Source organism: Oncorhynchus keta, chromosome 22 (assembly GCF_023373465.1).
Source record: "Oncorhynchus keta strain PuntledgeMale-10-30-2019 chromosome 22, Oket_V2, whole genome shotgun sequence".
NCBI lineage: Eukaryota > Metazoa > Chordata > Actinopteri > Salmoniformes > Salmonidae > Oncorhynchus > Oncorhynchus keta.
Genome location: NC_068442.1, coordinates 37,214,810 through 37,240,573, shown reverse-complemented (window position 1 = coordinate 37,240,573; position 25,764 = coordinate 37,214,810). Strand labels below are relative to the sequence as shown.

Sequence of the window (25,764 nt, the reverse complement as noted above, 5' to 3'; positions counted from 1 at the left end):
ATGGTGTTTGTTCTTCACTGGTTGCCCTTTTCTTGTGGCAACAGGTCACAAATATTGCTGCTGATAAATCTAATTATTTTAACACTCTTGAATATTTGACGAGGGTTGTTGACGTCAACCGCCTGTATTGGATGGAAAGATGCTATGCTACTAGCCTCATACAATAAATATGCATAGCCATCTCGAGACAACGCAAGATGCCGGAATGTCACGTGTCCTACTTTATCACTACACTCATGACAACCTAAACATTACAACACTTCTATTCGATCAAATAAACTTCACGTAGCAAATAAATCATTCGTTTTTGTTGACCAAATTCGACACTCGCTCATTGACCTCCATACAAAAACTCCTTGCTTGGTGGTCGAAAAAACGTAACCTGATGGATGGAGGGAGACAGATTTTCCGTCGAGTTGAGCCTCTCTTTTTGACTCTTCCTCTCTGTGTGTAATCCGAGCACTTCCGAAAAATAACTCGTGGTCTCATTTCATTGGACAGGATCACATCCAATGAGCTGCGGCCATCTGTGAAGGAATACGGAGATAGAAATGATCATATAACCTGTTTCCTTATTCTTTGAGCGTTTATTACTGGGTTTCAAGGAGCTAAACGACACAGTTAACCTGTACAGCGGGACGGTGGAAGCATGAGGGTCGCAGTGGCAATATTTTCAGTTTTTGCATCAGTAGCTGTCATCATCGACGCTACTGTATACTTCAAGGAACAATTTCAGGATGGAGGTAAATGCGACTTTTGTCTTACTGATCGTTGCTTAAACGTTTATATGTGATAGATTATGTTTTGGGGATGATCTAATCAAGTGCCCATATACCGTACCCCATAACGTAGTGTTTTGGTCTTTACGGTCTTTAATTACATTTTCAATGTTCTTCCTGCATGTGGTAGTCAATCACTTTGGTATCTAGGCTATTGCTTGGAGAACCCTTCATTGTGTAGTTTCTGTTAAAATACAAGTTTTCTGTAATGTGGAACATGAGATTACACCCTGTGCGCCAAAGAAGTTTTTGAGTTTTATTGGATTTTTTGTTGTTGTTGCATAAAATCTATTTGAAAGTGAATTGACATAAAATATCATTATGGTCAGACTTTTTACACTGTGTGTAGAAGACGCACCATTTGTGTATGTATCAAGATAACTTTTGACATAGTTTCAAGGTGAAATCCATTATTGTCATTATTGATTCTTTCACTTTTGATTTGTTCATTGATTTCCTACCATCCTTACTCAGCCATGTAACTTCCCTTAGATCCTGACTGATAAGAATGTAAATGTTGGTTTCAGATGCATGGAAGAGCCGGTGGCTTGTCTCAAAGCACAAGACTGACTATGGAGAGTGGCAACTGACTGCTGGGAAATTTTATGGCGATGCTGAGGCCGATAAAGGTGAGCTGAATAGGGATATACAGTAGTTTGATCACAAGATGTTTCAATATGGAGTTATGCCCAATTCCTTCACTGAGTCTGAGTTTGCATATGCCAAATGGTTGCAAATGGCTCCCTTAGATTGTGGATTGTTGTAAATGCACATGTAAAGCGTATTCTCGCCAACACTAATCAAAGTGTAATCCACATGACATACAGTACTGTAAACTCACTATACATCCTCCTATACCTTATACCTACTGATGTTAATGTATTCTCTTCTTACCTGTTCCACAGGCCTCCAGACCAGCCAGGATGCCCGTTTCTATGCTATGTCCAGCCGCTTTGAACCCTTCAGCAACGAGGGCAAGCCCCTGGTGGTCCAGTTCACTGTCAAACACGAGCAGAAGATCGACTGTGGTGGCGGATATGTCAAAATCTTCCCAGCAGACCTAGACCAGGCAGCTATGCACGGAGACTCGCAGTACTACATCATGTTTGGTGAGTGGGTGCGGAGCACCACTAGTTTTTCTGACTGAGGAATGATTTTTGGTCAGAGATTAATTCCTCTGTGTATATTTGTTAATTCCATTCTTTTAGTTTTAGATTTGTGTGAATTGTTAGATATTACGACACTGTTGGAGCTAGGAACACAAGCAAGCATTTCGCGACCAATAAAAATTGATTTTGTGACCCTTGTTCATTTTGAGAAACGTGTGGATTTTAAGGTAGATTCTGTGTTTTATTTATATAACAATCATTATATTAAATGCTTTCTACCCATCCATCCCACAGGGCCAGACATCTGTGGCTACAGCACCAAGAAGGTTCACGTCATCTTTAACTATAAAGGCAAGAACCACCTCATCAAGAAAGAAATCAAATGCAAGGTAAGACATTTTAAATTCCTCAGCATGGAATTCTGTTACTGCATATTGCCCATCAGGCCTTTCTTTGCCTCTAACCTGACCCCTGCTGTTCTCCACTTTGTCCCTTCAGGATGACGAGCTGACACACCTGTACACTCTGATCCTGAACCCGGACCAGACATACGAGGTGAAGATCAACAATGAGAAGGTGGAGTCAGGCACTTTGGAGGAGGACTGGGACATTCTGCCCGCAAAGACCATCAAGGACCCTGAGGCCAAGAAGCCAGAGGACTGGGACGACAGGCCCAAAATTGACGATCCTACAGACGCCAAGCCAGAGGTGAGCCTCTTTGATTGAAGACATTTGATCATAAGTAAACCAGCATTGATATAGGGAATATCAGAATCCCGATTGAGAAACGTAATCCAAGTTAAAAGAAGTTTATAAGCTGTTACTGGGAATGACAATGTGCTGAAGAGGCTCAGCCCTTTTTTTGCATTTGTGTCCAGTCAGCGCTGTTTCCCTATTCGGCCCAATGCATCTAGTCAGGAAACACAGTTCCATCAATCTACTGTAAAATGGACAGATCCCAAAGTTTCTCCAAGGCTAGTTACTCTTACATAATGGTAAAACAATTTTTAAGAATTTGATGGCTATCACATTTCATTCTACCATATTATGGGCCCATTGTGCTTAGAAAATGTTGTATGATCTTTCTTCCTGATATTAACAGTAATTTGACTATTAAAGCCAAAGAGCTTGAGCTTTCTGTGGTCCTGGTTTAGTTACACCATTTCAGGAGTTCTCTCTCTTTGTCCAAAGCACTTTAAGTTCTGTCACTGGCCAACTAATCTTGAACTTTCTCACTAGGGCTGGGAGAAGCCTGAGAACATCCCTGACCCTGATGCTAAGAAGCCTGATGACTGGGATGTGGAAATGGATGGAGAGTGGGAGCCTCCTGTGATCCCCAACCCGGAGTATCAGGTACACACTTAGTTTTAACCAGTGGCTAACAACACTTAAATAACTTCAATTATTAATTTATAAGCATTTATAACAGCTTATGTAAATGCTGATTAAGCTTATTATGTTAATATACTCTAGAATCTTCATGCATTCATAGCATATACAATACTTACAAATAGTTTATTAATACAAGTTATTATAGAGTTGTTGTGACGTTGTATTAGTTAATTTGACGACTGTTGCTCATCGAATGATTACAAGTTTCTAATTACATGATTAACTGAAACAAGCAAGTATTAACTCATTAACCTGGGGCACCATGGGAAAACTAAGTTTTATTGAGATTCTATTTCCCAAATTAACTCGAAGAATATCAGAAAATGTTGATTTTACAACAGCCGCTAATTAACCAGTTGCCTCTTGACAGTCTCGTTCTGAACTTTGTATAGCATGAATCTGCACGGACCCGGGTCCCACTAATGAAATCGTACCACACCAATCTTAATGGAATATGTATTTACTAAAAGCTAAAATGATGATAAAAGATACACAAAACCCATTTTAGGCTATTGATTAGAACTTAGTATAACGGGCCAACACACTATGGCGCGTGTTACCCACAATGGGAATTTCAAAAGAGAGGGAACAGAAAGAAGTACACGAGAAATATGCATTTGGGTGAATTTGTCAGCTATGCAATTCAAACCCTAGCTTTGCCTCAAACTGCCGCTCTTATGGGTCAGAATATAATGATGTAATTACGTGGTGATGATCTCCAGGGATTCTCTGCGTGGACCGTTCCACAGTTCGATGACTCACTTCTCCTGCGCGTCCTCCCGGTGTGAGTGTCCTTTCTGGCTTAGGAGTCTGTTCCCCCACGCCTTTCTCTGGAAGGAGTCTTCTGAGGACAGACAGCTCTGTAGCTCACAGCATAGGAATAAAACCCTTTAGATACCACGGTTCGATGGGAGATGGAGGCTAGGTGGTTCGACTTGAATTCACCCGCTTAGACACAGCTACTCATCCGTAGCTTGGGTAGAAAAGGATTTCTTTGTCCTCAAACTTGCGTTGCATTCTGGGTTTGTTTACTTTTTAAGACTCTGCTGCAGCTGGGGTCACGTAGTCCTGTTGTAAATTCTATACTCACAGGTTTTATACCCTTGGGTCAGAAGTGGGCGTAGCCGCCTCTAGGGCAGTTCTCTGGGCGTACCAAGTTAATGAAGCAAGGGCTAGATTTTTCTCAAATCCCATTTTAGACAACTAACTTAACATTTCATCTGCCCCAAAACATTCTTTGATTTGAATATTTTCCATACAATGTATAAACATCAAACGTATACTAGGAAAACCCTTCACATCACAATGTTTTCGTAATAACATAATCTATTAACCTTTAATAACCGAACAAAAATGACATACATTTTCATAGTCCATCTATTGTCATGACCACCATTGTGGCAGACGGAAACCATTGTTCCAAAGTCCCTTTATTTAATGTTTAATGTTCTGAGGCTTGTTCTTCATAGTGACAAGACAAAGGAATTTGTCTGTGGCCTGAGATTTACCAGGGGAGTGGGGGCCATAAAACCCCCACGTCTTCAGACCCCTAGATCTCTCCTCCTCTGTTGGGGTTGAGAGATAATGTGTAGGGTTGTGGTCTCCTGTAACCTGACCTGATCAAGACAGTCATGACAGAGTGTTATCCTTCCATGAGCTGCATTATACAGCTAGTTGGTCACCACTGGTAGTCTAATATCTGGCCTTGTCTTTTCAGGGAGAGTGGAATCCAAAGCAGATTGACAACCCCGACTACAAAGGTACCTGGGTGCATCCTGAGATTGATAACCCTGATTACACAGCCGACACCTCCATCTACAAGTTTGACAACATTGGAGTGCTGGGTCTGGACCTGTGGCAGGTATGTTAGACAATGAATGAGAAATGTGTAGCTGAAGGGTAATTATGGGCTTGATGTTACATTTGTTTGTCTGTCTTTCTGTAGGTGAAGTCTGGCACCATCTTTGACAACTTCCTGATTGGTGATGATGTAAAGGAGGCGGAGGAGTTTGGTAATGAAACCTGGGGAACTACAAAGGTAAGATTTTGTTATTTTCATGATACGTTTCTATTTTGGCATAAGTTAGTATGAGTTCAATTTGCTATTCCTCTTCAAATGTTAGACCAAAACACAACTGACCCACAATGCTCTCTCAATGACCCATTTTCCTTATTTGTAAAATAGGAACCAGAAAAGAAAATGAAAGATGCACAGGAGGAGGAGGAGAGGAAAGCGAGAGAAGAGGAGGAAAAGAGCAAGAAGGACACTGCTGACGATGAGGGAGATGATGATGATGAGGAGGATGAGTCAAATGAGGAGGAAGAGGACAGCCCAACGGAAGAAGGGGAAGAGGAAACTCCCAAGAAGGACAAGGACGAGTTGTAAATTAAACTGAACAGAAGATGTTTCTGTCCCGCCCTATCTTCTCTCCAATGGCTGACTGCTGTGCATCATCACATTGAGTAATACCCTATGGACTTGCCCTTCCTGTGGCAACCTATTTTTCAGGTGTAGGGTTGGGCAAGGGGCAGGCAATGTTTGCCTTAGAGGTTCCATTTTTTTTAAAACACTTTTTTTTTTAAATGGGTGTTTAGGGTTGAATAACTGGGTTTAAGCTTTATGTTTCTGTGAGTGATTAATTTAGGATAATTTCCCCCTTTGTTCAGAATGTGGTCTGTCCTGTCCATGTGTCCTACAGTTGCTCTAGGTGGTGCTGCCACTGGCTTCCTTGCTTTTATCATCAGCTACCATCAGTTCATCCCTTCAGTGTCAAAGCAAAGGATTATTCCCCACATTATTGTCATCAATCTTATCTGATGCTGTCTATTTTGGGAAACAAATTGGGTGCATATCAGTTGTAGTTTGTTTGATTTATTTTTATACAGTTGTATGCAGTACTATAAATTATTATAATCAACATCCTTTTAATTTATTCCCTCGTTACAATCATCCTGTTTGTCCACCATTCATAACTCTCCCATGATCTATTTTGTACATGTTGCTGTCTCAGACCTTGCTTTAGTTGTATGGCAGCCGCAGACATGACTCAGACTAAAGGATCTAAACTGTGACTCACAATCTTAAACATGTCACTGTCCTCACAGATTACTGTTTAAATTTCAGTGAATAAATTAAGCTTTTTATTTCAATAAAAGTATTTTCAGGAGACTTACATTCCAGAAAGGTTTGATTCATACTGATTTTTGTGATATGGATGGGTTTGTTGTAACCGTTCTAATGTGGTGTTGTAGACACAATGAGGAGAGGTACTCTTGACCGTGTGTTTTATTTCAGGTCACTGCCTCTTAGGACACTCGGGACAGGGCGATGGCAGGTCTCTGCCTCTCTGAGGACACTCGGGACAGGGCGGTGGGCCTTTTCTCGAAACCATGTTCTGGAACAATCCATACCCAGATACAGGAATACATGCACGTTTGTCAGTAACACTACACAACATTTTCAGTAAAAAGAAACCGCTGAAATGGTTTGCTTTCTAATAATTGTACAATTCCGTAACTGATCATTTTGTAAATTAATGTCTCCGTCAGTCATGTTTTAAATGCTTGTTGAAAACCCACTAAATAATTTACAAAGTAATTTTGTTGTATGAGGTGAGACTAGAACAGCATTTGATATTGGGTAAATCATATGCACAATCATTTAGATTCACGTGGTATAGCCGTAGCCCCAGCAGTATGTCTTGTCTCAGGCAGCAAGTAGATGGCGTCTGACTACAACACAACCAATACAGTGATAGCTGAGTCACACAACTAGGTCCTACTGTGGCAACAGTAGCCTACAGAAACTGGTGTAGAGCCCTTTAGCGTCTGGCATTTATCGGGAATCGTCTTGAAGATGCTGTCGATAACGTTGAAGACTCTTCAGCAGCAAACGTTTAAAATAGAAATAGATCCAGAACTAACGGTAAGTAGTGGAAGTTAAGTTAGTGACTCCAGTAAAAATGCTTGAGGCCGAGGGGCTGCGAGTAATCAGGGCCTTGGACAATGCAATTTAATCTGGAGAGGGGATGCTATTTTATATGTTGTCATTCCTCATGTCACATTGTAACAGGTGTTGTTGTCAAATGGCGATATTCGTGGCGCCTGAGATTGCCTGGCTGTATTCTCATGAATGATGACGCAAGATTTGACAAGCCCAGGTCTCGATACCATAGAGCGGATCTCGTATACCCCCTTTTTGGACTATAGGAATCGGGTGGAGGGGGGCGTTATGTACATTTGTTATGCTATATTTGTTAATACACTGTACCATTGAAAAAACAGTTTGAGAGGCTGTACAATTAACAATACAAAGATAAGGTTAATAACAATATACATTATTTAATGCATTTGAGATATTCTACAACAATTGTCTTTATTAAAATAACGTAAACTATACATTGGGGGGCTCTTGATTATTAAAATGTATTTTTAAATGGTTTCTTACACAATATTACACAAAATGATGATTGTTTGCTGTTTTCAATACCTTTCCAATGTCAACACATCGTCTTTGCATATTTATCTGCTCTATACTTGGCTTAATTCACAGGTGACGTTTCCCCTTTAGAATGCAACTACCATAGCCCCTTACATAGCAGTGACCTTTAGGGTTCTACCTTTAGAGCAGCTTTCTACTATAGTACTGCTGTCAATGAGAATGCTTTCTCAGTCAACTCACCTGGGAAAATGGTTTAGATACAAACATCTGATTAGCAAGACCCTGATTTGTTGAATCAGGTGTGTTAGTAATTAGCAGTAGCACTGGGATGGAACAAAAGCCTGCATCCCCTGAGGTTCCACAGGACCAAGATTGAGTAACACTCAACCTTAAGAGAAATGTAAATAGTAGTACGACTGTGTACAAGCTATGGCATCTGCTTTACAAATTATTTCCCTAGGCCTGTATTGCTAATTGACTGAGAGATATATTACATTGCTGGTAATAACACTGTCTGGTGAGCAACTCTACAGCTCAGTTTTAAAACTGGAACATGTATTACTGTATCATTAACTTGTGTATAGTGTGTCAACTTTAAAAATACATGTATGGTGTATCACATAAGAGAATGTAGAGCCATTGAAATGCATCTATCTATAAAAAATATCTGTGTACTGCCTTGAAGCACTCACAACAGGGTGAAGTAATGGCAGAATGTGAATCACAGGCTCACAGCTTTCCACTTCCAATCCCATAATCCTCAAAGATTCTGCTTTATGACGGAGCTGAGACATACAGTATAATGTGTCACCTCATTAGGTTCAGGAGGTCCAGGAGAGGTGCTCTCCTCAGAGAACTAATCAGAAGAATACCCTGCCCGTAGAGATCAAACTAAATGTGTTCTATCTCTAGTCCTATTTAACAGCTTGTCATTATGTTATGTTATTGGCAGGTAAAAGCCCTGAAGGAGAAGATTGAGACTGAAAAAGGGAAGGATGGCTATCCAGCCACAGGACAAAAGTTAATCTACGCAGGTAAAACAGCAGTTAATCACTAACTGCATCTTGAATATCTATCGGACACATCAGGAATGTTGTAGCCTATAGATCTAGACTGAACAAAAATATAAACGCAACATATAAAGTGTTGGTCCTATATTTCATGAGCCTAAATAAAAGATCCCACAAAATGTCCATATGCACGAAAATAGTGTTGCTCTCAAATGTGTTTACATCCCTGTTAGTGAGCATTTCTCCTTTGCCAAGATAATCCATCCATCTGACAGGTGTGGCATTTCAAGAAGCATTTCAACCGCAGATTATATATTATTATTATATATTATTATGCATTTTATATTTTTGTTCATTGTTATTGAGCAGGTTCTTCTTGTTGTGTTTTGGTAGGCAAAATCTTGAATGATGACATACCTCTAAAACACTACAGAATTGATGAGAACAACTTTCTGGTGGTCATGGTTACAAAGGTAAGATTTCAACACTGTTTTAATGGATGTTTTTGGTAGCCATTCATATGTGAGGATATTATACGAGTTCCTCATTTTATTGATTAATTGATAGTAAACTTTGACAAAGGACGTACAAGATCATTTATGTGCTTATAATACTGTCATTACAGCATTAATGACAGTGGAAGCAGGAGTTAGTAATTTGTATTTGTAGAAATATATTATTCATTGATGTCTAAAGATGAGGTAGTTGTCTGTAGTCACAGTGGTCATCTCTGGGCAGTCTTGTTTGTTGTCTCCCTACAGCCCAAACCTCCAGCTTCTCCACAGATTTCTCCTCTGGCAGCCCCAGCCTCTACCCCTGCTCCTGCCCCTGCACCTCCTGCTGTTTCTGGGCTGTCCCTCTCTGACATTGCCCGACCTACCTCATCCCCTGCCCCCATGGAGATCTCCACCCTGTCCCCTACATCTACACCTGCCCCTGCCTCAAGCCTCACACAAGCAGTGGAGTTCTTCACACCCCCTGCACCAGCCCCTGCTTCTATTCCCCCTGCAGCCCTGGGGACGAGTGCAGCCCCAGCTGCAGCAGCATCCTCCCACTCAGAGGTCAAGCCTGAGGGGGAGCACCCTGAACAGCCCTTTGCTACACCACCAGCCCTCTCCTCCTCCAGGTATTGACTTCTGATAAAATATTTTATATCTTAGATTGTTTAAAGATGTGTATGGCAAACATGTTTTTAGTTCATAAATGTGTCTGTTTTGATCAACAACAAAACATTCTCTCACAGCCTTGTTGATGACTTAAGTCTCCTGGAAGAAGCAGCGTCAATACTGGGTAATCAAGAGACTAATCGAATCTTTTACATCAAAATATCATGCTTCATCTTCCCATTGATTTATGACCCTGTATCTTTCCCCCCTCTCTTCATGAGACAGTGACAGGACAGGCATATGAGAATCTAGTGTCTGAAATCATGTCTATGGGATATGAAAGGGAGCAGGTTATTGCAGCGCTGCGAGCCAGTTACAACAACCCAGACAGAGCCGTGGAGTACCTGCTAATGGTGAGTTTCCATCCTATCAGTGATTTAATGGTAGATGAGTGTATTATGACCTGGGAGCAGTGGAGCTAATTCCTATGCTCCACCACACTCTTTTCCACAAATTGACAGTGTGCATATTCTGTATGCACACAGAATAAAACATTATTTTCAGTCTCAAAGCTGTATACAGTTCATTGTGTGTTTATCCATCTGTCTCCCTTACAATGCAAAGCGGTTTGAGAACTTAGGAGAGAGCAATATAAATGCACTTCATTATTATTATTTAATTGTCCCGAGGCATCATAAATTCTTATCTCTACTTCATCCAGGGGATTCCAGCCGAGGCTGACCTTCTGCCACCGGAGGCGTTCCTACACACAGCTCTGGCCAACCTCAACCCCACTGCCCCTGCTCCAGCCACAGATAGAGCCCAGCCCCCACCAGCAGCCACGAGTGAGACCACCCACCCGTCCACTCTACACTTGATCTTTTACCAGGCCCATGTGTCTCTCATACCAACCAATAATTTCTCTGGACGCACATTGTCAGCTCAGTACTGTGTTTCATAGAGGTCTTTGAACTCTCTGTCCATTAATTCTTGTTTTGCAGCAGGCGCAGTGTCTTCAACCCAGCAGCCCCTCTCACCTGGTGGGCTGACTGGTGGGCTTACTGGTGGTACTGGTGGAAGTACTGGGGATGAGAACCCACTGGAGTTTTTGAGGAACCAGCCACAGTTCCAGCAGATGAGACAGGTCATCCAGCAGAACCCAGCTCTCCTTCCTGCCCTGCTCCAGCAGCTAGGCAGAGACAACCCCCAGCTGCTGCAGGTCAGTGGGGAGACTGGACATCCCAGTGACTGCATGCAGTCTCTCTCCATCCACGTAGCCATGCTCATCGGCTTGGCTTTCCAGACCCAATCTGGTTTTATGGGAGGTTGTAAATATTCTGCCCTTTAGATTCTGTTTTGGCTTAACCAACTAAAAAGGAAATCATTATTTGTATTCGTAAGGGTTTATATGATGATGTTCTTTCTTTGTAGCAAATTACCCAGCACCAGGAGCGGTTTGTGCAGATGCTGAACGAGCCCCAAGGAGGAGAGATGGTAGAGGAGGGAGTTCAGTCCCAGGGGGCGCCACAGACTAACTACATCCAGGTCACCCCACAAGAGAAGGAGGCCATCGAGAGGGTATGAATATTTATGTTTAATAATTGAGATTGAACTCATTTATATCACTTTCTCAATGCGAAGCTCGCTGTGTCATTGGTTATGTGTTTCTGAGCTGACAATTGCCTATGTGTTTTCATTACAGTTAAAAGCCTTGGGATTTCCAGAGGGACTTGTCATTCAAGCATATTTCGCATGTGAGAAGAACGAGAATTTAGCTGCTAATTTCCTGCTCCAACAAACATTTGATGACGAGTGAATGTGCATGCGTCAGCATGAAGGGGAAGAATGGAGGGCTAGAGAACGAATGATAGTGCTACAAAATGTGATTTGGAAGGAAGGAGTGGAAAAGGTTACCAAAAGTGACTTGTCATTGGACAAAGACGTGATGTTTAGTTACTGTAAGCTATGCCTTCTCCATTCTCTCTGAGTATGTTAGCTCTCAGTGGTCTCTCTTGCTCACTGCTGCTATTACTGCTGCTATCACTGCTGCTATTACTGCTGCTATCACTGCTGCTATTACTGCTGCTATCACTGCGACCATTGCTGCTATTACTACTGCTATCACTGCTGCTATTACTGCTGCTATCACTGCGACCATTGCTGCTATTACTGCTGCTATTACTACTGCTATCACTGCTGCTATTACTACTGCTATCACTGCTGCTATTACTGCTGCTATTACAGCTGCTATTACTGCTGCTATGACTGCTGCTCACTACTGCTATCACTGCTGCTATAACTGCTGCTATTACAGCTGCTATTACTGCTGCTATTACAGCTGCTATTACTGCTGCTATGACTGCTATCACTACTGCTATCACTGCTGCTATAACTGCTGCTATCACTACTGTATTACTACTGCTATTACTGCTGCTATCACTGCTGTATTACTACTGCTATTACTGCTGCTATTACTGCTGCTATTACTGCTGCTATCACTGCTGCTATTACTACTGCTATCACTGCTGCTATTACTGCTGCTATCACTGCTATCACTACTGCTTACTACTGCTATCACTACTGCTATCACTGCTGCTATCACTGCTGCTATTACTACTGCTATCACTGCTGCTATCACTGCTGCTATTACTACTGCTATCACTGCTGCTATTACTGCTGCTATCACTGCTGCTATCACTGCTGCTATTACTGCTGCTATTACTACTGCTATCACTGCTGCTATCACTGCTGCTATCACTACTGCTATAACTGCTGCTATCACTGCTGCTACTGCTGCTATTACTACTGCTATCACTGCTGCTGCTATTACTACTATCACTGCTATCATTACTGCTGCTATCACTACTGCTGCTATTACTGCTGCTATCACTACTGCTATCACTGCTGCTATTACTGCTGCTATTACTACTGCTATCACTGCTGCTATCACTGCTGCTATTACTGCTGCAATCACTGCTGCTATCACTGCTGCTATTACTGCTGCTATTACTGCTGCTATCTATTACTGCTGCTATTACTGCTGCTATCACTGCTGCTATCACTGCTGCTATTACTACTGCTATCACTGCTGCTATCACTGCTGCTATTACTGCTGCAATCACTGCTGCTATTACTGCTGCAATCACTGCTGCTATTACTGCTGCAATCACTGCTGCTATTACTGCTTCTATTACTGCTGCTATCACTGCTGCTAGCCCTGCTGCTATTACTGCTGCTATTACTGCTGTTATCACTGCTGCTTGTGCCGGTTCCATCCATAGAGTTACAGTTTGCCTCACCATATATTGCTTTTCAACCTCTCTTAAAGGAAACCCCAAACATACTTTGATTTGTGTTTGCTATGTCGGCCTCATCTCTTGGGAGAATATACTTTAGTTTCCCGTGATAAAGTGACAAAACCAGCAAAATGGCCATGGAACTTGTTTATTGTTTGTTTTTTCATATAAAGGTAACTCAGATATTTTGTAAATTAAATGTCATATCAATGTTGGAAAGTTACTTTGGCACTTTATTTTACTTTTACAGAATTCATGTTTCTATTGTTTATGTAAAATCATTTGTGTAAAAGATAAGGAAGTTATGTTATTGATAAGTGTCATCATATTGAAATGTGATAACACTGTAAGATGAGACATAATGAGAAATCCTGGATTTGGTTCCAGATGTGTCCCAGTGTAGATTCACTGTAAGATGAGACAGGATGAGTAATCCTGGATTTCAGATCAAATAAATTCAAAGTTTATTTGTCAACCTTAGAGTGAAATGCTTAGTTACAGGCCCTAACCAACAGTGTAGAAAATAGGAATAAGGTTAACAATAGATAAGTAAGGAAATACAAAACAACAATGAAAGACAGTGAATAATAACAGTAGTGAGGCTATAACAGCAGTGAGGCTATATACAGGCACCGGTTAGTCAGATGAATTGAGGTAGTACGTACATGTAGGTATGGTTAAAGTGACTATGCAAGTATGATGAACAGAGAGTAGCAGTAGCGAAAAAGAGGAGTTGGCGGGTGGCGGGACACAATGCAGATAGTCCCGGTATCCAATGTGCGGGGGCACCGGTTAGTCGAGCTAATTGAGGTAGTATGTACATGAATGTATAGTTAAAGTGACTATGCATATATGGTAAACAGAGAGTAGCAGCAGTGGTTCCAGATGTGTCCCAGTATAGTTTCACTGTAGGATGAGACATGATGAGTAATCCTGGATTTGGTTCCAGATGTGTCCCAGTGTAGTTTCACTGTAAGGTACCATATGACTGCACTAAATGAAGTTTGAGCAACATAGTTGTTTTTTACAAATACTTGCTCAACACTTGAAAGCTAGTTCTAATTATAAGCTGTAGACCACACTATTTACCAAGAGAGTTTTCATCTATATTTTGATTTGATTTTTAGTTTGAGCTGAATGCCATTTGAGCCATGTCCCTTTGTTATTATTTCATAAGCATGCTATGCACACCTGATTCTGTTCTCCCTGAACACTGTCTTGTGTGTTTTGATTGCCCCTGATCCTTAATGTATCATGTCAAAATAAATCATGCTGTATGTTTTTTTTATCCACTCTACCATGCATTGAGGTTAGTCTCATTTTTTTGAAGATTAATTGTTTGTTTGTGCAAAATTGTGTACAGATTTTTTTATAGGTCCATGGTTAGTCAAAATGTGTCTTTTAATTATTCATAGATGAGTGCCATAGGATTTATATTGACTATCATAATCAAACAGCCATCCTATAATGGGTGTTAAAAGTGCAGTGAAGTTCTGGAAGTGCTAGAAACCACCCAGTTTTGTGTGAACAACACGCAACACAGGCCTCTGCTTTTTCTTTTCTCTTGTGTGTAGACGAGAAAGATTGACCCAGCTGACTTTCTGTATCATAATGTACATGGAGTTGATTTCAGCTTTTGCAAAATAAGACACTTTATTGTGAAGACTGTTCTGCTCTGAGCGATTGGTTGATTGCATGAGTTTTATAACAGAGGCTTAAGCTGAGCTATGGCATGCTGTGGAACCACAGGAGTGATGATATTGATTTTTATCATCTTGTTTTGTTGTTTAACTTTGAGTTTTTTCTTATTTTAAACTACAATAAAGCATAGGGATTTAGCCTTAAATGCCCCACTTGAAGGTTTGCTGAATGTTTTTTTAAGGTTATTGTTTCAGCGTTATGTACAATAAATAGGTTTTCAAAGCTTTAAAATTGTGTCATTGGTTATGATTACACAAGACTATGCATCTTGAATCCAATGGTGGAAAAAGTACCCAAATGTCATTCTTGAGTAAAAGTAAAGATACTTTAATAGAAAATGACTAAACTAAAAGTGAAAGTCACCCAGTAATATATTACTTGAGTAAAAGTCTAAAAGTATTTGATTTAAAAAATAAACTCAGCAAAAAAAAAGAAAGAAACGTCCCTTTTTCAGGACCCTGTCTTTCAAAGATAATTACTTCACAGATCTTCATTGTAAAGGGTTTAAACACTGTTTCCCATGCTTGTTCAATGAACCATAAACAATTAATGAATATGCACCTGTGGAAAAGTCATTAAGACACTAACAGCTTACAGATGGTAGGCAATTAAGGTCACAGTTATGAAAACTTAGGACACTAAAAAGGCCTTTCTACTGACTCTGAAAAACACCAAAAGAAAGGTGACCAGGGTCCCTGCTCATCTACATGAACGTGCCTTGGGCATGCTGCAAGGAGGCATGAGGACTGCAGATGTGGCCAGGGAAATAAATTGAATGTCACTGGCATCACCGGCAACAACGTCGCCTATAGGCACAAACCCACCATCGCTGGACCAGACAGGACTGGCAAAAATTGTTCTTCACTGACCAGTCAGATTCACGTTTATCGTCAAAGGAATGAGTGTTACAACGAGGCCTGTACTCTGGAGACGGATCGATTTGGAGGTGGAGGGTCCGTCATGGCCTGGGGCGGTGTGTCACAGAATCATCGGACTGAGCTTGTTGTCATTGCAGGCAATCTCAATGCGATGCGTTACATGGAAGACATCCCCCTCACTCATGTGATACTCTTCCTGCAGGCTCATCCTGACATGACCCTCCAGTATGACAATGCCACCAGCCATACTGCTCATTCTGTGCATGATTTCCTGCAAGACAGGAATGTCAGTGTTCTGTCATGGTCAGCGAAGAGCCTGATTCTCAATCCCATTGAGCACATCTGGGACCTGTTGGATCGGAGGGAGAGGGCTACGGTCATTCCCCCCAGAAATGTCTGGGAACTTGCAGGTGCCTTGGTGGATGATTGGGGTAACATCTCACAGCAAGAACTGGCTAATCTGGTGCAGTCCACGAGGAGAAGATGCACTGCAGTACTTAAGGCAGCTGGTGGCCACACCAGACTGTTACTTTTGATTTTGACCCCCCTTATTTTCAGGGACAAATTATTCCATTTATGTTAATCACGTCTGTGGAACTTGTTCAGTTCATGTCTCAGTTGTTGAATCTTGTTATGTTCATACAAATATTTTCACATGTTAAGTTTGCTGAAAATAAACACAGTTGACAGCTAGAGGATGTTTTTTTATTGTTGCTGAGTTTACTTACAGTGCATTTGGAAAGTATTCAGACCCCTTCCCTTTTTCCACATTTTGTTAAGTTACAGCCTTATTCTAATTTTAAATTACATTTCCTCATTAATTTGCACACAATATCCTATAACGACAAAGTGAAAACAGATTTTTTTTATTTTTATACCTTATTTACATAACTATCCAGACCCTTTTCTATGAGACTCGGAATTGAGCTCAGGTGTATCCTGTGTCCATTGATCATCTTTGAGATGTTTCTACAACTTGATTGGAGTCCATCAAATTCAATTAATTTGACATATTGACAGTGCATGTCAGTTGACAGTGCTTGTCAGAGCAAAAACCAAGCCATGAAGTCAAAGGAATTATCCGTAGAGCTCTGAGACAGGATTGTGTCGAGGCACAGATCTGGGGAAGGATATCAAACTATTTCTGCAGCATTGAAGGTCCCCAAGAACACAGTGGCCTCCATCATTTTTAAATGGAAGAAGTTTGGTACCACCAAGACTCTTCCTAGAGCTAGCCTCCCTGCCAAACTGAGCAATTGGGGGAGAAGGGCCTTGGTCAGGGAGGTGACCAAGAACCCAATCGTCACTCTGACAGAGCTCCAGAGTTCCTCTGTTGAGATGGGAGAACCTTCCAGAAGGACAACCATCTCTTCAGCACTCCACCAATCAAGCCTTTATGGTAGAGTGGCCAGACAGAAGCCACTCCTCAGTAAAAGGCACATGACATCCTGTTTGGAGTTAAGGACTCTCAGACCATGTGGACTCTCAGACCATGTGAAATAAGTTTCTCTTGTCTGATGAAACCAAGATTGAACTCTTTGGCCTGAATGCCAAGCGTCATGCCTGGAGGAAACCTGGGACCATCCCTACAGTGAAGCATGGTTGTGGCAGCATCATGCAGTGGCAATGTTTTTCAGCGGCAGGGACTGGGAGACTAGTCAGGCTTGAGGGAAAGATGAACAGAGCAAAGTACAGAGAGATCCTTGATGAAAACCTGCTCCAGAGAGCTCAGGACCTCAGACTGGATCACCTTCTAACAGGACAACGACCAAAAACACACAGCCAAGACAATGCAGTAGTGGCTTCGCGACAAGTCTCTGAATGTCCTTGAGTGGCCCAGCCAGAGCCCGGACTTAAACCTGATCGAACATCTTAGCAGAGACCTGAAAATAGCTGTGCAGCGACGCTCCCCATCCAACCTGACAGAGCTTGAGAGGATCTGCTGAGTTTGGGAGAAACTCCCCAAATACAGGTGTGCCAAGCTTGTAGTGTCAAACCAAAGAAGACTTTTTTTTAAAAACCTTTATTTAACAAGGCAAGTCAGTTAAGAACAAATTCTTATTTTCAATGACAGCCTAAGAACAGTGGGTTAACTGCCTTGTTCAGGGGCAGAACAACAGATTTGTACCTTGTCAGCTTGTGGATTTGAACTTGCAACCTTTGGTTACTAGTCCAACACTCTAACCACTAGGCTACACTGCAGCCCCAAACCCAAGACTTGAGGCTGCAATCGCTGCCAAAGGTGCTTCAACAAAGTATTGAGTAAATGGTCGGAATATTTTCGTTTTAAATGTTTTATACATTTGCAAAAAATGTCTGAAAATCAGTTTTTGCTCAGTTTTTGCTTTGTCATTATGTAGATTGATGCTAGATTTTTTAGTATAAGGTTGTAACGGAACAAAATGTGGAAAAAGTCAACGGGTCTGAATACTAAGTATCAAAAGTATATAATATAATTGCTAAAAAAGTAAAAGGATAAATAGTTTCAAATTCCTTATTTGAGGGCAAACCAGACAGCAACACTTTCTTGTTTTTTTATTGTACGGAAAGCCAGGGCACACTCCAACAATTTACAATCAAAGCATGTGTGTTTAGTGTGTGTAAGATCAGAGGTAGTAAGGATGACCAGCGATGTTCTCTTGATAAGTGCGTAAATTAGACACTTTTCCTGTCCTGCTAAGCATTCAAAATGTGAAGAGTACTTTTGGCTGTCAGGGAAAATAAATTAAAAAGTAAAACATTTTCTTTAGGAATGTAGATGTAAAAGTTGTCAAAAATACAAAAAATTGTAAACTAAAGTACAGATACCATAAAAACGACTTAAGTGGTACTTTACATTTTTATACTTAAGTACTTTACATTACTGCTTGAAACAATATGACAATTTTCACACGTTTGAAAGACTATCATTTCAATCATAAGTGCCATGCACAAGTTTGTCCACTAGGAGGTGGTGTTGTCTACGAACTGGAGGGTGTGTGCGTTCCCGCAGCAACAGGGAAGATGGCAGCACTCACATCTCTCACCCAGGTAATGTTACTGCAATGTATTCAATATTATGCAGTGGACTTTCAGTCTAGCTGTTGTGCATGCTGATGACCTGCCGTTTTTAGTGGTGTGCTCTTTATCCAATTTGTATAAGAAAGAAGACAAATACCGAAGGTATTTAGCTTGCTAGTTGGATGGGACAAGGCCTTGACAGTAAGCTTGAAGAGAGTACCGTTAGAAAGCTAGTTAGCTAGCCTGGCTAGTGGGCTAGCTACCGTTAGCTTTCTTGAAAAATGAACAAGCTAGCTAACGTTAATGCTCATTTGAGGAAAGATATTTTGAGATATGTTTAATAAATATTTAGATGTATATACAAGACAGAAGAGCAGGAGGTATGCAACCAAAACATACCAACATATTTCAACGTTAGTTAGCTATAGCGAGCTAGAAGGCTAGCTATATATAGTTAGCTTAGATAGGTTGCCAGCTAAACAATACAAGCTAGTAAGCTACACAATTGGACTATTATAACATTGTAATAACACGAACAGTTACTGTAATAACAATATATTAATATATACATATTAATACACTGCTACACTGTGATAGCTATGAAGTGAGTAGTGATACCGTAATGCCTGCAGCTACCTACTAGATGTGATGAATGATGACTGACCAGCTTGTGCGCTTATGTCGATGCTGGGTACTTTGCATTTTAAGTAAGATTGCAGAGAGGACCAGTTTTGTGTCAATCACATTAGCTAGGCTACATGATGCTTGTAGTTATTCCATTAAAACATAACAAAGATAGGCTTTTAGTGTTATTGGAGAACATGGATTTATAACACCTTTTGCCATCTTATAATTCACACAACGCTTTAAGTTTAAAGAGCTCACAAAAGGTACTCAACAACTTGGCCATGGCCTATTAGAGGACATTCATATTTGATGTCACGGGACAGGAAATCCCTCTCTGGCTATTGTTTGTGATAGACCCTTAAGTGCCTTTTTAAAGGATGGGTCCAGATGTCAGTAGTAGTTTGGTGGGGTGTGTCACACTATTTGACGTAAGACAATGGTTTCCAGCAGCTATTTGAAATAGTAATCTGAAAAACCTTTCCCCAATCAGCTGTCAAGTGGGAACCCTGTGTACGAGAACTTTTATAGACAGGTAAAATACATTTTAAAGTTTGGTTATCACATAGTCATATTATCTACATAGATTAGGGATCATTAAATGTCTTTATTGTTCAATGGATGCATTAACATTTACATTTACATTTAAGTCATTTAGCAGACGCTCTTATCCAGAGCGACTTACAAATTGGTGCATACACCTTATGACATTAAGACAACGCTAAACACATTCAACAGTATAGAGTGAAGGTGTGGATAGAAACATTTCATAATTTGGTTTGCTGTGTGCTTGTTGCAAGGTGGACCCAGGAAACACGGGGAGAGTAGGGCCCACGGAAGCTGCGTTGTTCCTGAAGAAATCTGGCCTTCCTGATGTCACCTTGGGAAAGGTGGGTAGCACTGGTACTGTGTAGCACTGCCGGTCTCTGAAACCTTGGGCAGAGTGGCAGACTCAAGGGAATAGTCTCGGACACTGTAGACGGATAAACTGTTCTGAAAGCAACCAGCAGGAAGTTATGTTTATTAGAGTGTCTCTGTCATTAAGGAGTAATACGAGCACCTCCACACAGGCATGCTTCAGTACTCCCAGAGGAATATAACTGGAAAAGATGACCACATCTTACGTCATTGCCTGGTCTGATTTAATCAATGTCGTTCCTTTCTCTTTATCAGAACCTTTAGGGTGTGTACTTGTTTCAGCTATATTTGGTGTACCGTTTGTACCCATCTTTTGTTTTACGTGTTACCTTGGTCTGTTTATGTCATACTCTGCTTTGAGTCTTAGCCTATTCTATCTCACCATCACATTCAGCTGGTTATCTGGGACTGTTATGCACATTGATTGTTTATTACTTTACTTTGTACACATTCCATAATGATTGTTGCACATTGATGCTTTAATTGATGTTTCCTTAGTTGATCATCTTGTTTGTGTTTGTCTCCCCTCAGATCTGGGATTTGGCAGACCCAGATGGGAAAGGGTTCTTGGACAAACAGGTAGAGAACTAATCATTTCCTCTCTTTGTGTGATGTCTTTGATTCTGTGGCCCTTGAGGGCAATTGAGCTGGTATTTGTATGGTTCCCATAAATAATTATGTTGTCCTGTCTTGTCTAATAGGGGTTCTATGTAGCTCTGCGGTTGGTGGCCTGTGCACAGAGCGGACAAGACGTCAGCCTCACTAGTCTGAACCTCACTATCCCTCCCCCAAAATTTGTGAGTATAATCCTAACTAGTACAATCCTAACAAGTACAATCCTACCTAGTACAATCCTAACTAGTACAATCCTACCTAGTACAATTCTAAAGAGTACAGTCCTAACTAGTACAATCCTAACTAGTACATTCCTAACTAGTACATTCCTAACTACACACATGTTTCATGATAGTTTTATGATGCGTTTATTTTCTCAAACTCTATATGTTTATATGTTTGGTTGGGAGATTGTAAAGTAAGCGTGAAGGTGAAGTTATTTTTAAAATTGTTTTGTTATAGAAGGACACTAGCAGCCCATCGCTAAGCACATCATCGGTCTCTAGTGAACCCCACTGGGCTGTGAGGGTGAGTCATGTTGAAACACCCCAGGACCATATGCTTGGTTGATGCAGACATATTTTAGTTTTGTATCTTAGACTTTTTTTTATTTTGTCATCCAAAACACTGAATTCAGAGAATCATCAACAATGAGTTTACCTTTGTTTATCAATCACTCATTGTTATTTTTGTTCATTTTTTATTCCAGCCCGAAGAAAAGAGTAAATTCGATGGGATATTTGAAAGTCTTGCACCAGTCAGTGGACTGCTCTCTGGTGACAAAGTAAAACCAGTTCTAATCAACTCAAAACTACCTCTGGACGTGTTAGGAAAGGTTTGGGATCTTAGTGACATTGATAAAGATGGACATCTGGATCGAGATGAGTTTGCTGTGGTAAGGTGTACTCCAGGAACTTGTGGAATGACTAGATCTGAATAAACAAATATTTCACAGCTCACTTTCACATGTGTATAAGATTATAACTGACACAATAGTAAAACATAATAACTGTCTAATAACATTGGTAATAAGGCTTACTTGTAATAGCATTTGTAATGACTAGTTGACTTTGTTCTTTCCCCTCTGTTGTCCAGGCCATGCACCTGGTCTATCGGGCCCTGGAGAAGGAGCCGGTCCCCTCTGTTCTCCCCTCCTCTCTCATCCCTCCTAACAAGAGGAAGAAGTCTCTGGTTGGCTCCCTCCCTGGCACCGTGCCTGTGCTGCCCGCCAGCCCCCCGCCCCCCAAGGACAGCCTGCGCTCCACCCCTTCCCACGGCAGCATGAACTCCCTCAACAGTGCCGGCAGCCTTTCTCCCAAACACACACTCAAATCCGCGCAGGTAAACACACACACACACACACACACACACACACACACACACACACACACACACACACACACACACACACACACACAAAACATTTAACATGTGAGATATGTGTGTGATAATGCGTGTAATCTCTTCTCCATGTCAGCACTCAGTGAACTGGGTGGTCCCGGTGACAGACAGAGGACGCTTTGATGAAATCTTCCTGAAGACAGACTTGGATCTGGATGGCTTTGTCAGCGGAATGGAAGTCAAGGACATCTTCATGCACTCAGGGCTGCCCCAGAATCTACTGGCACATATATGGTAGGAGAGACTGACTGATGGCTGATGCCACCTGATTACCGGACTGAAGTTGACTGTATTACTCATGTTGTTATTATTGTGTGTCCAGGGCCCTGGCAGACACCAGGCAGATGGGGAAGCTGACGCGGGAGCAGTTTGCTCTGGCCATGCACTTCATCCAGCAGAAAGTCAGCAAAGGCATGGACCCTCCTCAGGCCCTGACCCCTGACATGATCCCTCCTTCAGAGAGGGGCACTCCCGTTCCAGTGTGTACCACTCCCTCCCATGTACGCATTCATGCACCACACACACACACATACACACTCTTTCTATAGGTTGTTTTCAATAAAGCGTCACAATACATTAGATTTGGCTGTTGGGGGGCAAGGAGACCCCCAGCTTCGCTAAAAGCATTGATAGCTATGTACCACTTTCAAGGGATTGTTAAATAAATGTTAAATAAATGTTATAACTATTTGGATTAAATAAATCACCTATTGAGCATAGTCAGAACTACAAGTTTCAGATTATTCCATGCAAAGCACATTTATCTCTGTCATCAGAGTTTACAGAAAGTACCTGCCTTCTTATCATGATCAGTAAACATCAATGATCATGTCATTTCAGATATGTAAAGGGACCTATCCATTTGGCATGTGGCTAGCTAAGCAAACAACATAATTTAGCTTGCTTCATCAGACATTAGGCTTTTGAAAAGAGCTTGACATCGACAAGTCCTCGTCCTGGTAAAGCTGTCAGTCGGACTCCTGTCATCACCACTATAAATGGCAAGCAAATCAAACAATGTTTTGATATAGCCATCTAGTTTATCCCCTGAAAGTTAGCTTGTTAACTAGCCATATTGACGTGATCTGTTATTAACTAGCTAGCCAATTTGACTTGGTCCGTCAATCTATGTAGTCTATATCATGTCTGTCAGAAGTCATTGTAATTAAACACTCTTAAAAACAATGTTGAAAAGGGTATAATGTTAGCTAACTTCGCTAGGTAGGTAGGTCTCCATCGTCTGGAGAAAAAAGTACATGAGGTCTACTTACCACTATACAGTGGGGCAAAAAAGTATTTAGTCAGCCACCAAATGTGCAAGTTCTCCCACCTAAAATGAGAAGAAAATAATTCCAGAAAATCACATTGTAGGATTTTTTATGAATTTATTTGCGAATTATGGTGGAAAAGAAGTATTTGGTCAATAACAAAAGTTTATCTCAATACTTTGTTATATACCCTTTGTTGGCAATGACAGAGGTCAAACGTTTTCTGTAAGTCTTCACAAGGTTTTCACACACTGTTGCTGGTATTTTGGCCCATTCCTCCATGCAGATCTCCTCTAGAGCAGTGATGTTTTGGGGCTGTTGTTGGGCAACACGGACTTTCAACTCCCTCCAAAGATTTTCTATGGGGTTGAGATCTGGAGACTGGCTAGGCCACTCCAGGACCTTGAAATGCTTCTTACGGAGCCACTCCTTCGTTGCCCGGGCGGTGTGTTTGGGATCATTGTCATGCTGAAAGACCCAGCCACGTTTCATCTTTAATGCCCGTTGCTGATGATAGAAGGTTTTCACTCAAAATCTCACAATACATGGCCCCATTCATTCTTTCCTTTACACAGATCAGTCGTCCTGGTCCCTTTTGCAGAAAAACAACCCCAAAGCATGATGTTTCCACCCCCATGCTTCACAGTAGGTATGGTGTTCTTTGGATGCAACTCAGCATTCTTTGTCCTCCAAACACGACGAGTTGAGTTTTTACCAAAAAGTTATATTTTGGTTTCATCTGACCATATGACATTCTCCCAATCTTCTTCTGGATCATCCAAATGCTCTCTAGCAAACTTCAGACGGGCCTGGACTGGCTTAAGCAGGGGGACACGTCTGGCACTGCAGGATTTGAGTCCGTGGCGGCGTAGTGTGTTACTGATAGTAGGCTTTGTTACTTTGGTCCCAGCTCTCTGCAGGTCATTCACTAGGTCCCCCCGTGTGGTTCTGGGATTTTTGCTCACCGTTCTTGTGATCATTTTGACCCCACGGGATGAGATCTTTCGTGGAGCCCCAGATCAAGGGAGATTATCAGTGGTCTTGTATGTCTTCCACTTCCTAATAATTGCTCCCACAGTTGATTTCTTCAAACCAAGCTGCTTACCTATTGCAGATTCAGTCTTCACAGCCTGGTGCAGGTCTACAATTTTGTTTCTGGTGTCCTTTGACAGCTCTTTGGTCTTGGCCATAGTGGAGTTTGGAGTGTGACTGTTTGAGGTTGTGTGTACCTATGATGAAAATTACAGGCCTCTCTCATCTTTTTAAGTGGGTGAACTTGCACAATTGGTGGCTGACTAAATACTTTTTTGCCCCACTTGCATATGTTTAGCCAACTGTGCAACGTTTCTAGAGGTAGCTTACAGACACAACACACAAAATATGGGAAATTAACCTAAACCACTCATACTTGTCAGGTTTAGTTTATATCTCTCAACTATCCAGTTAATGGTGGCAAATATTGAGAGATATTGTGAGGCTATCTGAAATGACATGATCATTGATGTTTACTGATCATGATAAGCAGGCAGGTACTTTCTGTATAACTCTGATGATAGAGATAAATGTGCGCAATTGTTTTGCATAGAATAATCTGAAATTCGTAAGTCTGACTATGCTCTTCAAGAGGTGATGACATTACAACCAAATAGTTAACATTTATTTAACAATCCCTTGAAATCGGCACGCAGTTGTCAATGGTTTTAGCTGAGCTGTGTGTTCCCCAGTAGGCAAATCGAACGCTCTACACCAGTGTCAAGATCACTTTCTGAGGCAAAATGCAAGATGAGATCTGATCTACCGCTCAGATTTGTTTTTAAACAGGACTTCAAAAACTTAAGCCTATGCAACTTTAACCAATTAAAAACAGTTTTGTAGCAATGAAGTTTGTGAAATAGGCTTTGGCCCAATATATTATCACTGCATATTGTCTACATTTTAATTTCCCTGCCAATGTTGTTGTAACGGCTCTCGTTTGTGGAATGAAGAGTGGACCAAGGCACAGCGTGGAAAGTGTTCATGATTTTAATATTCTAAAAACACTCAAAACAAAATAACAAACGTGAAAACGAAAGCTTACAGTTCTGTCAGGCCCAGACACTAAACAGAAAAACAAGATCCCACAAAACCCAAAAGGAAAATGACAACTTATATATAAGATCCCCAATCAGAGACAAAGATAGACAGCTGCCTCTGATTGGGAACCACACGAGGCCAAAAACAAAGATA

At 41.2% G+C, this 25,764-nt stretch overlaps 3 protein-coding genes across 9 annotated transcripts in view; all 3 read left to right on the top strand.

Annotated features, from left to right (window-relative positions):
• The first annotated feature begins 509 nt into the window (after positions 1 to 509).
• LOC118401409 (calreticulin-like) lies at positions 510 to 6,453 on the top strand. The gene is made up of 9 exons (XM_035798891.2): positions 510 to 743; positions 1,307 to 1,408; positions 1,685 to 1,888; positions 2,183 to 2,277; positions 2,387 to 2,596; positions 3,128 to 3,241; positions 4,998 to 5,141; positions 5,226 to 5,318; positions 5,466 to 6,453. Exons 1-9 carry the CDS (start codon positions 650 to 652, stop codon positions 5,664 to 5,666), a joined length of 1,257 nt encoding a protein of 418 aa, XP_035654784.1. The 5' UTR covers positions 510 to 649; the 3' UTR covers positions 5,667 to 6,453.
• Positions 6,454 to 6,875: 422 nt separating this feature from the next.
• Positions 6,876 to 12,382, top strand: LOC118401408 (UV excision repair protein RAD23 homolog B-like). The gene is made up of 10 exons (XM_035798890.2): positions 6,876 to 7,205; positions 8,674 to 8,755; positions 9,125 to 9,204; positions 9,493 to 9,857; positions 9,975 to 10,021; positions 10,123 to 10,250; positions 10,559 to 10,682; positions 10,839 to 11,056; positions 11,269 to 11,415; positions 11,540 to 12,382. The coding sequence occupies exons 1-10, from the start codon at positions 7,137 to 7,139 to the stop codon at positions 11,651 to 11,653; spliced, it is 1,374 nt and encodes a 457-aa protein (XP_035654783.1). The 5' UTR covers positions 6,876 to 7,136; the 3' UTR covers positions 11,654 to 12,382.
• Positions 12,383 to 18,678: 6,296 nt separating this feature from the next.
• The window catches only part of eps15l1a (epidermal growth factor receptor pathway substrate 15-like 1a), a 39,672-nt gene continuing 32,586 nt past the window's right edge, over positions 18,679 to 25,764 (top strand). For 4 of the 7 annotated variants that reach the window (XM_052475127.1, XM_052475129.1, XM_052475131.1 and 1 more), the window contains exons 1-10: positions 18,682 to 18,742; positions 19,830 to 19,871; positions 20,137 to 20,226; positions 20,786 to 20,833; positions 20,956 to 21,051; positions 21,332 to 21,397; positions 21,579 to 21,764; positions 21,965 to 22,210; positions 22,347 to 22,504; positions 22,593 to 22,770. In XM_052475127.1, the coding sequence (XP_052331087.1) occupies positions 18,716 to 18,742; positions 19,830 to 19,871; positions 20,137 to 20,226; positions 20,786 to 20,833; positions 20,956 to 21,051; positions 21,332 to 21,397; positions 21,579 to 21,764; positions 21,965 to 22,210; positions 22,347 to 22,504; positions 22,593 to 22,770 (1,137 nt within the window). In that variant the 5' untranslated portion in view covers positions 18,682 to 18,715. Of the gene's footprint in view, positions 18,743 to 19,829; positions 19,872 to 20,136; positions 20,227 to 20,785; positions 20,834 to 20,955; positions 21,052 to 21,331; positions 21,398 to 21,578; positions 21,765 to 21,964; positions 22,211 to 22,346; positions 22,505 to 22,592; positions 22,771 to 25,764 lie in introns of all 7 variants that reach the window. The other 3 variants (XM_052475125.1, XM_052475126.1, XM_052475128.1) reach the window with 3 other exon arrangements.

Excerpts from the sequence above, each read along its gene's own strand:
- LOC118401408 (XM_035798890.2), top strand. The coding sequence starts at position 7,137 with ATGCTGTCGATAACGTTGAAGACTCTTCAGCAGCAAACGTTTAAAATA. Across the intron at positions 9,858-9,974 it reads CCAGCCCTCTCCTCCTCCAG|CCTTGTTGATGACTTAAGTC; the intron begins GTATTGACTTCT and ends ATTCTCTCACAG. Across the intron at positions 10,251-10,558 it reads CCGTGGAGTACCTGCTAATG|GGGATTCCAGCCGAGGCTGA; the intron begins GTGAGTTTCCAT and ends TACTTCATCCAG.
- LOC118401409 (XM_035798891.2), top strand. The coding sequence starts at position 650 with ATGAGGGTCGCAGTGGCAATATTTTCAGTTTTTGCATCAGTAGCTGTC. Across the intron at positions 5,142-5,225 it reads TGGGTCTGGACCTGTGGCAG|GTGAAGTCTGGCACCATCTT; the intron begins GTATGTTAGACA and ends GTCTTTCTGTAG. Across the intron at positions 5,319-5,465 it reads AAACCTGGGGAACTACAAAG|GAACCAGAAAAGAAAATGAA; the intron begins GTAAGATTTTGT and ends TTTGTAAAATAG.